Raw genomic sequence first — 14673 nt, 5'->3', positions numbered from 1 at the left:
TCTGAATTTTCCTACTTGTTTTCATGTCACCGTACACCCATAATCAGTTAATGATCATCTATTTGTCTCTGTATAGTAACCATATTTTAAAGGGGAGTTGGATAAAAATTACAGTTACAATATAATCACCACCTTATCGTTCCTCGCAGTTATAATTTTTAACTAATAGTCTCTCAATAGATTTTCTAAATGGGACAGAAAGAAAAGGGGAAAAAGAAAAGAAATTAGTAATGTCAAAAAATATGACAGGAAATAAAAATAAAAATAAATGATAGAGGAAGGAATTAAATGAAAAAAGAAATGTTAAAGAAAATATATACAAGATGCAGAAAAAAAGATAGAAAGAAAGCGAAATGAATTAAATAAAAAATGGAATAAAATAGCGGCAAAACGAAAACAACAGGAGTAAATAAGAAAAAGAAATAATAGAAAAGGAACAATATTTAAAATGCGGAAAGGAAACAAAACAAAATGAGGAAATGAAAGAGTAGTAAAAAAAAGGAGAAGAGAAAGGAAAACTGAGAAAACAAAGGCAGAATGTAGGAAAGAAACGGAAGAAAAATTTGTAAGAAGCATAAAAGCATGAAGATGAGAGACAATTTTGTGTATGTGAAATGATTTTTATAATTCCATCAAAAGTTTTAAATTTGTTATTTTTTTACGTCACAATATTTCAACTACAGGAATATACAAAAGAAAGCAGAAAAACTTCAACATTAAAAAAAACTCCTAATATGAAGTCCAGAGCAGTGTAATATGCACTGCTCTGATGAAGTCAAGTAGCTATTGATATCTGGCGAGTATATGAGTTACTAAATGCAATTTATTTTGAAGTGTCGCCATCTCTGCGGGAAAACACTGAACTACTTTGTAAAACGTTCGTTGTCTGTATACCCTTTCTTTCTGTGTTTCGCAGGGGACTTTGAACTTGAAACGAGAAACCCGACAGGTATATTGTGAAAGAAGAAAAGAACGCGCGATTGAAAAGAGATAGATGCTGATTAAGTGCAAGCGATAAGAGAGAAAGAGAATGCGAAAATAATTGTTCTGGTGGCAAAGGAGCAACGGAAAAGAGTGGGGGAACGTTCACCTGAGCGTAAAGTGGTAACATTCAGCCAAACGTCGCCGGTAGAGAAGCAGTACACACTGCAACACAAACCGTGTGAAACAGTTTCCATGGTGACAGATTAAAAAGTGTTTCGACAGCCTATACTTAATTATTTCTCTCTTTAACGGTTACCGGATCTAACACAGTGACTTACGAGTGTTTATAATTTGTGTGATTATGTTAGCGATGATTTTTGACAATTCTAAATAGCGTGTTTGTGAATACGTGGGTGTGGAACGATGAAGTGAATCAAGTGGATGCTGTAACACCGTTACAATATCACCATCATCACCTGTAAAAGAAGTTTCCAAGGTCAACTTCAGTAACCATGGCTTCGGACAGGTTCCACAAGTGAGTTAATTACAGATTATCCTAGAAAACAATTTTTGGAGGAATGTTTTAATAGTTTTTCTCTGTGTATCTTTGTGTGTTTTTCCACAAGTATTTCACCTAGTAAATTGTACTTCACATACACAGGAAGAGTCTCCGAGATAAATTTGTTAGAAATGTTAAATGTTATGGTTTATTTAACGACGCTCGCAACTGCAGAGGTTATATCAGCGTCGCCGTATGTGCCGGAATTTTGTCCCGCAGTTCTTTTACATGCCAGTAAATCTACTGACATGAGCCTGTCGCATTTAAGAACACTTAAAATGCCATCGACATGGCCCGGAATCGAACCCGCAACCTTGGGCATAGAAGGCCAGCGCTATACCAACTCGCCAACCAGGTCGACAATTTGTTAGATTTGCAGTTAAAATCTAAACTTCAAAGTCTATGTTAATTTTATCGTTTTCCGATCCTAAAAATCTGTTTTGTTTGCCATGCATTTTATGACATCACTTACATAGGCCTAGATCATATCTGTCATAACAAAGTATTCTTGTTTATACTAGACTTTCTCAACTTTTATAAACAAGAAACATCAATCAATGAATGAGGGAGAATGGTCTTTGCAACGATTGTTGGAACTTATTTTAACATTTATGTGAGCTCCTAACTTAAGGCCATCTTTCACACTTTGATCACACCGTCGCTCTTAAGGAACGTAAGCCATTTTTGCAGGGCAAAGTCGAAATTAACAATTTCAATCATTTAAGTATTCCACGAACAATAATAAAAGATTAATTTGAGCAGTTTAATAAACTTTTATAAATTTGTCCTTATAAATTATTGCATACTTAAATATTATAATTACTGAATTACTATGTATGTATTTGAACTAAATTATTGCAAATTATTGCTCCTAGTTCATTCATTCATAGTGTTCTGCTCAAGAGGTCTTTCACTGCAAACCCAGCAATCTCCAGTCTTTCCTATTTTCTGCCTTCCTCTTTGTCTCCTCATATGATCCACTTATCTTAATGTCGTCTATCATCTGATATCTTCTTCTGCCCCGAACACTTCTCCCGTTCACCATTCCTTCAGTAGGCAGTTTCTTCTCAGCCAGTGACTCAGCCAATTCCTTTTCCTCTTTCTGATCAGTTTTAGCATCATTCTTTCTTCATCCACTCTTTCCAACACAGCTTCGTTTCTTACTCTGTCCGTTTCACATGCTCCACCCTTCTCCATATCCACATTTCAAATGCTTCTATTCGCTTCTCTTCACTTTGTCGTAATGTCCAAGTTTCTGCCCCATACAATGCTACATTCTACACAAAGCACTTCACTAATCTCTTCCTTAGTTCTTTCTCCAGAGATCCGCAGAAGATGCTCATTTTTTTATTAAAAGCTTCCTTGGCCATTGCTATACTTTTTTCGACTTCCTGGCAGCAGCTCATATTACTCCTAGTAGTACTTACACCCCAAGTATTTGAAGCTTTCCACTTGCTCTACTGTCTCATTTAGAATTCGCAAGTTTACCTTTACTTTTCTTTCTATGATCCTGGTCTTCGTCTTGTTGGCATTTATTTTCATTTGATACTGCTCACAGCTGTCATTTAGCTCCAGTAGCATACCCCTTAGTATCATCTCCTCTTCTGGTAACAACGCCATATCATCAGCAAATCTTACATGGTTCTTAAATAATACGTCTCATTGTGCCTTTAGGACCATAAAGAGGTTTGCCGACCATGGCTTGAGAAATGCTGATTTCACATAAAAGGAAAAGATAATTATTCATTATTAAGCCGTGTTTAACACAGTGAGTTATGACACGATAGAAGAATAGCGAAACAATTATGTAAATAGCAACCAAATTGAGCACCAATATGCCTGGATTGAATCCCAAATCTCTCCGCAGTGCATATGAAGAGAAGGCATACGTCACTGTTGATAGTGATTCGTCCGTCGGATGGGGATGTTAAGTCTGGCGGCCTCCTTGGTGCTATTCGACAGGAGTAGGCTACGTGCCGGCACCGGGTTTCCTCTTCTCCCTTCCTCATCATCATTATCCTCACCCATTCCCTACACTACACTTACACGAACATTTATACACCCTAGTACACGACATAAGTATTCACAGATACACATCACGCATAACGTGGCTCGTCGAAGTGGTGTGCAACTTGAAAATGCGTCACAGTCCTGCCATCTATCCGTAGTATGCGGAACCCGAATCCCGCAGGTGAAGTGGGTAAGCATTAGACACACATGCATGTAAATAGCAATGTGAAGTAAGTAAACGATATGTCGGGTAGGAATAAGTTTTATACGTTTTATTTGACATTAAAGCTAAATATAATATACTTTTTATTTCTTTGTTTTCCTTACTTTTTGTGATTGCAAAACACAAGTAACGACTTTCAAGATTCTCTGTTGTCATACTTCTTTTGTTAGGCCTATTTACAAATACATTTTTTGAACACTGAAAATAACTGTTCAAGATCACATGAAGTTACTGGACAAAATTTTAGCGTACACATTGTGAGTTTGTAAAATCCACGTTCAAGCAAGTCCCACTGTCTTGGCACAATACCATCTTTACTTTGAGCACAGTGCAGAAACTATGGTTTTCTTATAGCACCATGTCTAGTTTTACCTTACAGCCTAAATCAGACCTGCAGAACTATAGCTTCTCACAGCGACTGATTTACTCCCCTTTCTTACCCCACCCACATTTTCTACCAGTACGGTCATGTCATTCTAGTTACGCTCAGCTGCATCAACATTATTCTCGCGGCGGCAGGTATACAATACGCTATCAAGAATTACGAATGAACAGATAATAAAATCCTTAGGAACATATATGCATATGCATATAACATGTGAGCATATAATGTAAGAAGGTCTACCTATGTATATATCGTCCTATTACTAGTAAAGCCCATTAAATCCACTTTTTGTGTAAAATAAGTTAAGTACAGTCCTTGACTTGTTTTTCCGCGCTCTGTATTCTACTAAAATGAAATGTCAGAAATGTTGCATGCAGGCAACAAACCAATTACTTTATTTGAAGAATTTATTATGATTTTTCGTGCATTAATAAAGTTTTAATTCCTATTTTTACAAAACTTGCATTACTGGTCTTAACTGGTTTTACTAGTAATAGGACGATAAATAAATTGTACGTTGTTAAGTGAGTGATAGCTGTATGACCGGATGTCAATACTGTCATGCAACATTGTAACGCACTCCAGCCAAATAAATAAATATATGAATAAAAAAATAAATACATAAATAGATAGATTAGATATATAAATAAATAAATACACAATACGTGTACTGCAGTTTACAGAGAACTGGAACATGGCAAAATCTAAACCCATGAAGAAATATTACTTCCAAAGAAAATGGGAATATGATTATTTTGTTGTTGAAGACGAAAGAATTGCTTGTTTATTGTGTTCCATCCAATTTATTTCTACTCGTCTTTTCAATATTAAACCACATTTCAACAAAACCCATATTAAGAATTATGGAATGCACAAACTTTCAGGTAAGTTCATTATTACAAACTGTAATTTATTATTTATTTATATACTGTAAAATTAAGGACGTCACTCGTTGTGTTCATTTTGAATTGAAATTAATAGTGACTTTCAAGGTTCATTACTTTTAAATGTTATAAATTTATGTTTCCGTAGGTGATGATAGGAGGAAAGTTTTCGAAAATCTAAAGCAGGTTAGGTGCAAAGAAATCTCAAAGAAACTACCGACAGGAAATTTAGCATAATTGTAAACCTTGAAATGAGATATCGCATTATAAAAACAATGAATTTATTACAATCCTTTTTTGAAAATTACATGCCGCCACTGATGGACCTTTGACGGCCAGAGAATGTAAACAACTCTACGCGGAAGTCGATCATCCCCTATAGAAGTGGAGTGAGACTGACGTCATATTTCCCCTACTTAGGAGTTCTGCAGGCCTAGCCTAAACAATGGGCCGTTGTGGGTGGGAAAGGAGTTACCAAAAATTCTATTAATTGAATAATTTTGCAGGAGGCATCACGAACGAATGTATTCACACAAACCGCACACAAAATATCACAAAATCACGCACTTGACACTTGGACTGCTGGCGCGACAACTGAGAATAAGTGAATCAGGGCAGTGGTGGATAGAGAGTGTTAAAGATAAGTACGTAGGGATGTTTCGGAATGCTCGTTGTACAGTAGCTCAATAGAACAAAGACAGGGAGTGGTTCTTTTGGTTTTTCACAACTACCTTTGAAATGCAACGAATTTCCAGCTACAGGGCACAGTTAACCAAAAAAAAAAAATACTGTGCTGACAACAAAAAATCTGGAATCTCATTTTTTTTTCAGTATGCATCAAAACCCTGAAAACATGCCACAGTTGACCTATATGCATATTAGTCTATTATATGCAGGAACACCACATTCAACTGGTCAGTAAAAACAAGCATTTCCATAAGAATCCTGGCCCTGCAGCTGTACCTAAAATTAAAATTGCAAGGAGCTACTAAATTTTTCAAAGAATCTCTTAGAATGAGCCGAGAAGCCATCAGATAAAGCACGAACTAAGTCTTTTTTAAATAATGTGGACGCTCTCTGCTTCAATTCAGATGGTATATTTTCAGGTTGCAAACTGAACGCACTCAAGAGTGAATTTACGGCTCAGAAATTAAGATTTATCTCTTTGACATAGAATCTGGAAATGCGACCCTCTGTATAGAGATATACATGTTGTAGAGTTTTAAGTGATTACCTCAGGACGTCAGTACCCAATATGACGGAGAGCATTATTGCTTGAAAATTTCTAGATTGGTCCCCATAAGAGGTCATATATAATTTTACTTGGTAATTTAACGACGCTGTATCAACTACGAGGTTATTTAGCGTCGATGGGATTGATGATCGCGATATGGTATTTGGCGAGATGAGGCCGAGGATTCGCCATAGATTGCCTGACATTTGCCTTACGGTTGGGAAAAACCTCGGAAATGAGCCCAAGCGGGAATCGAACCCGCGCCCGAACGCAACTCCGGATCGGTAGGCAAGCGCCTTAGCCGACAGAGCTATGCCGGAGCGGAGGCTATATAACAGCTACCATTATCATCATCATCATCATCATCATTATTATTATTATTATTATTATTATTATTATTATTATTATTATTATTATTATTTTATATTATTAGACTATTCCTTGATTTACCTTAAATATTTCAACTTAAGACAGATCATAGCCTATTCATAAGTTATTTTCGATTTATTTGGAATTAAGTTATATGAACTCCACCAATAATAAAATACAGTCAGCGTCAATCAATGGGCTTACAGCAAGAAAAGGTAATGGAACGTGCTCGTCAGTAGAATGTATAGAAACAGGATTGTAAAAATTGCAAGACATATTAAGGTGCAAAAATTAACAAAAATTACACTGAACAAATCACTGAAAGAGATACAAAATATTATAGTCATATTTCGTCTTCACATTTTTCACAATCATAATACATATTTCTTGACTCTTTATTACATACACCACAGATTTGCACGTCACGGAGCGAATCCATTCCTTCTCTTTGTAGAAGCGAAAGTCACATTTGTAAATAGAACATAGAATTTTTTGGTTTTCTCTGTTCTTATTCTTCGCCAGACTTGAACATGACGCAGCTTTACGTTGTTTAGCGTCTACTGATTCAGACAGAATGTTGATTTCAAGTTATAATAATTACTCTAGATGTTAAGGGGCCAAGCTACTGAGTTTTCGTCAATGTTGGTCAATGTTAAAAGTTAATTTTTTTTTTTTTTACTGATGAACTGTATTGACTAGGAACAAATCCATGCACCGTTTCATTGTGGGTAGACTTAGCATCATTTTAAAAGTTTAAGAAACAAATTATCTTTATATGAGACCCAGATATTTGTTTACTAAAATTATAAACACTTTTTATATTTTATTTTTTCCGAGTACATTTTTCAACATAAAATTTTGAAAATAATTGTGCACATGTAACTCATCAACATCTATTCGATTTTAAAATTTCAAAAATTTACAATCAAAATTGTGGAGATTAGAAATCTCAGTAGCGTGTCCCCTTAATGGTTAACCGCATACTGCACTAACTATACTTTATTAGCAATAACAAACAATTTTATACTTTTGAAATCAAAGTGTCAAAGTAACAACGAAAATTGTCGAAGTAACCAGGGAAGTCAAAGTAGCCATGTTTCCTGGTATTACATGAAAGGTCAATTATATGTTCATATTTATCTTTATATATGTAATAAGACCCATAAAATATAATATTCCTTTCTACAATTCGACTTTAGCCCACTTTACAATAGTGAAATGCGAATAGCAAGAGAAATGAAGAGATCGTAGAAAACCTCCCCATAACCTCTTTCCTAAACAGTCCCTCAAGATCGACAAGGAACCTCTACTCCTCTGGTAAGAACTTACAAGATGACAGAGGTACAGTTATACTGAATCACGAACTTATTAAACAGTGAGATATCACGCAAACTGTGTACTAAGTACTCATTCTATACCCGAATCAAATTAGTAAGGAAATTTGTCGTCCTAGCAACTATTATCGGTCTTACACTTTTTCTTATAAAGGCAATTTCGATCCAGCATTAAATTTGTCTCATACGTTGTGACTGCCATAGAAACTTGTTTGCATCTTTTCACTGTTTCTGTTAAAACATAATGAAATATCGCATTAATTTTTACTTATAACGAAAATAAATTAAACCCGCTCTTTTCACTGCTATTTGTTTAAATCCCATTTCGATACATAAATTTTAATCTCAAGAAAATTTCGTTGCCCATTTAACTCTATAGAGGAAGGTGGTATTTTCTACACACGTTAATTTCGAAACAGCTGAGTACGCAAGAATTTTTCTCTCTTGGGTGTGAAGATAATTATGTAGGTCGTGGTGTGTAGTAGTTAAGCATAGAAGTAATCTCCAATACCATATTTGGCATAAATGTTTGAGTGTTACAAATATTATGTTCTGTTTTGTCTTACAAAGAGATACCAAGCGAAAACGCAATGGTTCGAGACGTTTACTCCAAAATACTAGAAGTTATGGGTATACACTGTGAGTACGGCCCTTATGCACTACCTTTTCCATTCCACTGCTTTGTTCACCCTTTGTTGATCCTTGTAGCGATGATGAATAAGAACTGTAGTACTATGATTCAATTTATTATTCGCTGCAGTTTTATTTTTGACAGTTTTATTTATTACGAATTCATCCATCCAAGAAAAGTTACATAGCAGTCACTGATCGCTTAACAAGCACACACTCGGGACGACGACCATCACAAGAAACGATGTCTGAAACTGAATTCTGATAACGGTTACTTTTTAATTTCGTAAGAAATTTAATTGTTTATGAAAAATGTTAAGCATTAATATTGATTTGTTAACTGATATTTAGCAAAAATATAATCGAATACAATGTTGATTGAACTTTTAATTCCGTATTATTAAAAAATTTAAATTATGGTTTATTTAACGACGCTCGCAACTGCCAAGGTTATATCAGCGTCGCCGGTGCGCCGGGATTTTGTCTCGCAGGAGTTCTTTTACATGCCAGTAAATCTACTGACATGAGCCTGTCACATTTAAACACACTTAAATGCCATCGACCTGGGCCGGGATCGAACCCGCAACCTCGAGCACAGAAGGCCAGCGCTATACTGACTACGCTACCCAGGCCGACATGATGATGATGATGATGATGATTATTATTATTATTATTATTATTATTATTATTATTATTATTATTATTATTATTTGTTAATGCCCAAGACATTATTGATATGTATACAGTATACATATGCATGGCAGACATCTAATGATGTATCACCACAGTCTACTATATACAGTCACGAAGCTTGAGTTGTGAGGGTGCTAGGAACAATAGACTGTGCCGGTACTATTTCGCATTGTCTGTAATGAGGCGATATTAGCGATCCTAGTGGTTAGCAACTATTTATGGATGCATATTTACTACGTATTGAGCTTCGTGACTGTATATAGTAGACTGTGGTATCATTGTAACTGTACCTCAATCAACTGTTAAGTCCTTACCAGAAAAGTAGAGGTCCTTGTCGATCTAGAGGAGCCCTGTACATAAGAGGGGAATTGAAAGAGACGGAGAAATTTCCGCCCATTTCCGCCATGTTTGCTCACACTGCCTTATAAACAAACGCACAGCAATGCTAAGTACATCAGTGGTGGATTTTAGACGACCAGCGAGAGCCGAAAGTTCGTAAAAGCTATTATGCACGCCTGATACCACCCGTCACTGATCTTCCTGCCTGCTTGTACCGCACCAAAACATTACTGTCTCAGCCGGGGAAGGTGGAGTGGGAAGATAAGGGGTGGTCTGCAGTGACTCAATCGAGTTAATAACGCCCAGGCCTGATCTAGAGAAAGACCATTTAGGAAAGAAGTTACGGGACAAGTTTTTTCCGAACACTTTTGTTTCTCTTGCTATTCGTATTCCACTATTGTAAAGTGGATTAAAATTGAATTCCAGAGGGAAAAATTATATTATGGGTCTTAATACATAATCATTACCATCATTTTGGGCGCTACAACCCTTGAAGGGTTCGAGTTTCTTGCACAACTTTTCTCCATTCACTGCGGTCCAGAGCACGCCTCCACCATCCAGCTGCCTGAGATCAACTTCCACTCCATCTTACTCTGGGCCTTTCTCTTATACGTCGTACCTCCGACTTCTGTCTCCACACTTTCTTGGCTGCTCTGTCTTCCATCATTCGTTCCAAATGCCCCAATCAGCGGAGTCTTCGTGATTATATTTCCGCGACAATCGCAAGTTCAATACTATAAACTATAAAGCATAAACTTCAGTGTTTGTTCGGGTTCTCCATACACCGTCCTCCTTTAGGGGTTCATATATTTTCTATAGGATTTTTCAATCCCATGTGTTAAGTAACAACTCATCCCTTTATGTAATAAGTAAGTCACTACTGGTCGTATTATTGTGTGATATAGTCTATTAATTGTTTTCGAATTTCTTGACACATTCTTAGAAGCCAGGTAATGTTGCAAGCCGAAGAACATCTGTTGCCCATCTGATTTGTCTTAATACACACAGTATATAAAATAAATAAGGACATATAAATGAAACTGACATTTTCATCATCTCAGAAATGTGGTGTTTTATGAATTACCGTCTACTCAACTAGAGCTACTTTGACAGTTTTCGTGGCTAATTTGACACTATGCTTTTCAAATGTATAATATTGTTTGCTATGCTAAAAAACAGGCAGCGCATTTTCGTTCCCAAACAAGTTAGGAAAGTTATCGGTTAGTATATCCTGGAGTTTTAGGGTTCAAACTCTGACCCTATAAGCTTACGTCAGGACGCTACGAAAGGTATAACCTAGTTCGGTACATAATAACAGAGTATGGCAACTAAGTAGGATTGCTACTAAATTGTAATGGTCTGTGCAGCTCCTTTTTAACTATATAAACGCACTAACACAGCTAAACTGGCTCTGTACAAAATATTAGTGCTACATATGACAGAAAATATAATTAGATCGATGATAAGAATATTGAACTAGTATATACAATATATATTATAGAACATAATAGTAAACATGATGCACATTAATTGTAAATACTCTATATATAATACATACAATTAATTCATTTAACAAAATCAACTCACTTATGGTGAACAAAAACATATATTCTGAGATTATGAAATTCATATATTTTACTATAACTGCCAGTAAAAATTTAAGCTAAGAAAATGTTCTTCCTACGTCACATGACTTAACAGGGACACAATAATAACAAAAATCAATGTACAAATTAGTAATATTTACATTTTACACAATATACACAAATAATTCATTTATCAAAACCTGTCCTGTTGCAGTGAACGAAAACATATATTCTGAGGCAAATTTTTTACGAGAATGTTCTCTCTACGTCATAGGCCTATGACGTTACAGGGGCATATTTATAATATATTACATCATTGTTATTTAATGACCCCATGCGTACTTGCTTGCAATTCTACCCTGCTTATGCATCCACGTGACGTAATAGATGTACCAGAAGAAACTACTGTACGTTTGGGAACAGAAATGCGCTGCTTGCTAATAAAGTATTGTTAGTGCAGTATGTGGTTAACTATCAACAACTGAGTAGGCTAATTATTATAGTAAAATTAACATTCTGCTGAATCAGTAGTCCCTACATAACGTAAAGGTGTGTCATGTTCAAGTCCAGCGAAGAATAAGAGTAATACAGAAAATAAAAAAGATATATATATATATATATATATATATATATATATATCTTTATTCTGTTTTCAAATGCGACTTTCGCTCCTAAAAACAGAAGGATTGAATACACTGAATATAAAAATTGTTCACAAGGAACCTACAGCTTTAGGCCTACTGGCCTTCCCGCAGAAAGCCATGTTAAGAATTTTATCTTCCTTTAAAATTAATCGCGCTCTGGGTTGACTTTGAACACGCGAATCTCTGGCCCAATGGCCAGCATTGGAATTTCAAGACCACCGAGGTTTACAAAATGATGTTAAATGAAAGGAAACATTGTAGAAAAAGGAAGTAATAGCGGTGGATATAGATATGCAATTCCCTATTCTGCTGCACTTGCCATACCTGTTTTCCAAGGCAGCATGGATTCTTTTCTGACTTACAAATTTGTTGAAAAATAACCTCTTAAGGAAAGAGGTTTTACTACATGATATAAAGAGTAGACGCAAGGAAAGTTGATCTAATATCGGCTGTCAACTGTCATATCGGTGTCATGGGAACGTCAGCAGGAGCAAGTCACGCCAGCCTGTCTGTCCGTCTACCGCTGTCAGCATTCCTCTTGCATTCTTGTTCTGGCGTTCAACTCCCAAGCTCGTGCCATAGCATTTTTTATTTGTTCGTTGTACGCAGTATAAATATAAAGTACTGTGTAGCTACAAAAAATGCATTTTCGAGATTTTCACGAAAAATAATAAGTTTTCAGCATCTCTAATACCTAAAAAATGATTTTGGTAATGCAATCTGTTTTTTGAGCGATTCTTCTTAAACCACTGGATGGATTTTGTCCATATCCAGTGTCTAAGCATCATTTGATCCTGAAACGATGCACATGAAGTGTACATTTTTTATTTAAAAGTTCGTGAATGTTAATTTGAAGCGTAAAGCGCACAATGGTAACACAGTCTAAATCATAGAATAAACTAACAAGTGAAACAGTAAAATTGTATCAACGGAAAAATATTTTCCCAAGGGAAATTAATTAACATACTACTAAACTTATTTGTACTATTCTTTGCAAATTTAAACCAACATTTTACTCTCTCCGACAGGTTTACCACAAGTATGATGAGTGAAAAATATTTTGAGAAAAGAATCCCAGTAACTAATTGTAAACCTCCTTGTTTTGTAAAGGTTTGCCAGTCGTTATTTCAAACCTCCACTACTTTGTGCAGATTCAACCGTGAGTAGTAATGTCTAAAAATTAAAATGAAAAAGGAATATGTTCACAGACTGGAATATATAAAATCTGAACTGGTAATGGAAAATATAGAAAAACTGCTGAACGGATTTTAATGAATGAACCTTCATTTTGAAGCTTAGCATCCAAGAATGTGCGGAAAAATAGTACTTTTCAGTGAAATGACAATTTTCCTGTAATTTCCCTATTTTTCAAAATCCATCTGTCGTCAGTTTTGAGAACTTAATAGCTTTTCGGAATAAAACAAGACTAAAATAAACATTATCATGGATGCCATGATTCCAGGATTTCCAACAGATTCTCTGACATCATAATGCCAATAGGTCAATCTTCATTCGTGTAATTTTCTGAGAAGGTCTCTATATTGGTTACTAAAAACTTCAAAACTTGGTTATATTATCATGAATTTACAGATTCGATTCTCTGTAGTGTAATTTTCTTAATACAGCTATGTATAAATTATTGAAAATTACAAAACTCAAGAAGGTTGTTGAAAGTGAAACCTTTTGTGGTTACGTAAGTAAACGTAGAGGATATCTTACATTAGATTTTCAGTTCTATAATTTTCCCAGTAACGGCTATACTTATGTATATGTTACTAAAATCTACAAAACTTACGTAAGATGTAAATGTTGCTATTAAAAAGGAAATATTTTATAGTTATGAATCAAGTGGTGTGAGTCTTTTTCAGATATTAATGGCAGTGCGGTGTAGATATTTTTGTGCGATTCTCTAATTATCCTTGGTAGTAGTGCAGTACTATGGAAAAAGCATTAGTAATTGAGTCATGATTCCTATTTTAGCTGCGTCTTTAAACTACATCAAAATTAATTTCATATTCCTTTGGTTAATCGATCAGATTCGTGAACGCTACCAAGTACATCATTTTATTGTACGAAAAATAGATCATTTCATTTCTTATTGACATGAGTTAGTTTATTTCCCGCAACCAGCAACGAATAAAACGCTGAAACAGTTAATGATTTTCTATTAATAATTTTACTTAGGATGTACTGTATATTGTACGATTCTATAACTCTAGTACAGCATTCGTCTCATTTTTAGCATCTCAACAACAGCCTCTACTGTTGAAAATACGTGGGAAAATACACGAAATAATTTACATCACATATTTAAATTGCAATTTCCGTAAACAAGACATTAATATTATAACTGATTACAATATAATATTTTATTTAGATTTGTAAAAATCAGTTGTATATATGCGTAAATGGTACAATAAAATTTATTTGGGGATTTTACAGAATGCCTTTTACAGGATTTTAATTAACAGTTCACAATGTAAATTGCGAACAGCAATATTATTCACAACATAAGAACGTGTAATGAGAAAATGTGTCATGGAGACGTCATCTCAATGACACATTTTTATAGATTTTTTGTAATGTTTCTCAAGCTGTGGGTTTCATAAAAAATCGCATTTCCAGGTCGCGACCTTCCCTCGTTAGATGGAGATCTGGCGTTGTGCACACTCCATGTCAGTGGAGTATCTTGTTTCTGGGTAATGGGACAGGATAAGCCCCAGTAACCATAACACAGAAATCCCTGATAAATTGATAACTTAGGTTGAGGAGCTCTTGAGCGGCGTAATACGAGGGTAATACCAAACAGAGTCGACGTTAAACCAGAACCCGGCAGCTCAACTCTTTCTCCAATCGTTT

At 35.3% G+C, this 14673-nt stretch overlaps 1 protein-coding gene across 1 annotated transcript in view; it reads left to right on the top strand.

Moving 5' to 3' along the window:
- Positions 1–858: 858 nt before the first annotated feature.
- The window catches only part of Sans (SAM_USH1G_HARP domain-containing protein Sans), a 114347-nt gene continuing 100532 nt past the window's right edge, over positions 859–14673 (top strand). The window contains exon 1 of the mRNA XM_069835227.1: positions 859–1459. Within this exon, the coding sequence (XP_069691328.1) occupies positions 1437–1459 (23 nt within the window). The 5' untranslated portion in view covers positions 859–1436. The remainder of the gene's footprint in view (positions 1460–14673) is intronic.

The sequence above is a fragment of the Periplaneta americana genome, chromosome 9 (assembly GCF_040183065.1).
Source record: "Periplaneta americana isolate PAMFEO1 chromosome 9, P.americana_PAMFEO1_priV1, whole genome shotgun sequence".
NCBI classification, from domain to species: Eukaryota; Metazoa; Arthropoda; class Insecta; order Blattodea; family Blattidae; genus Periplaneta; species Periplaneta americana.
The sequence above is the reverse complement of the archived record's forward strand: the minus strand, read 5'-3'. Positions and strand labels throughout refer to the sequence as shown.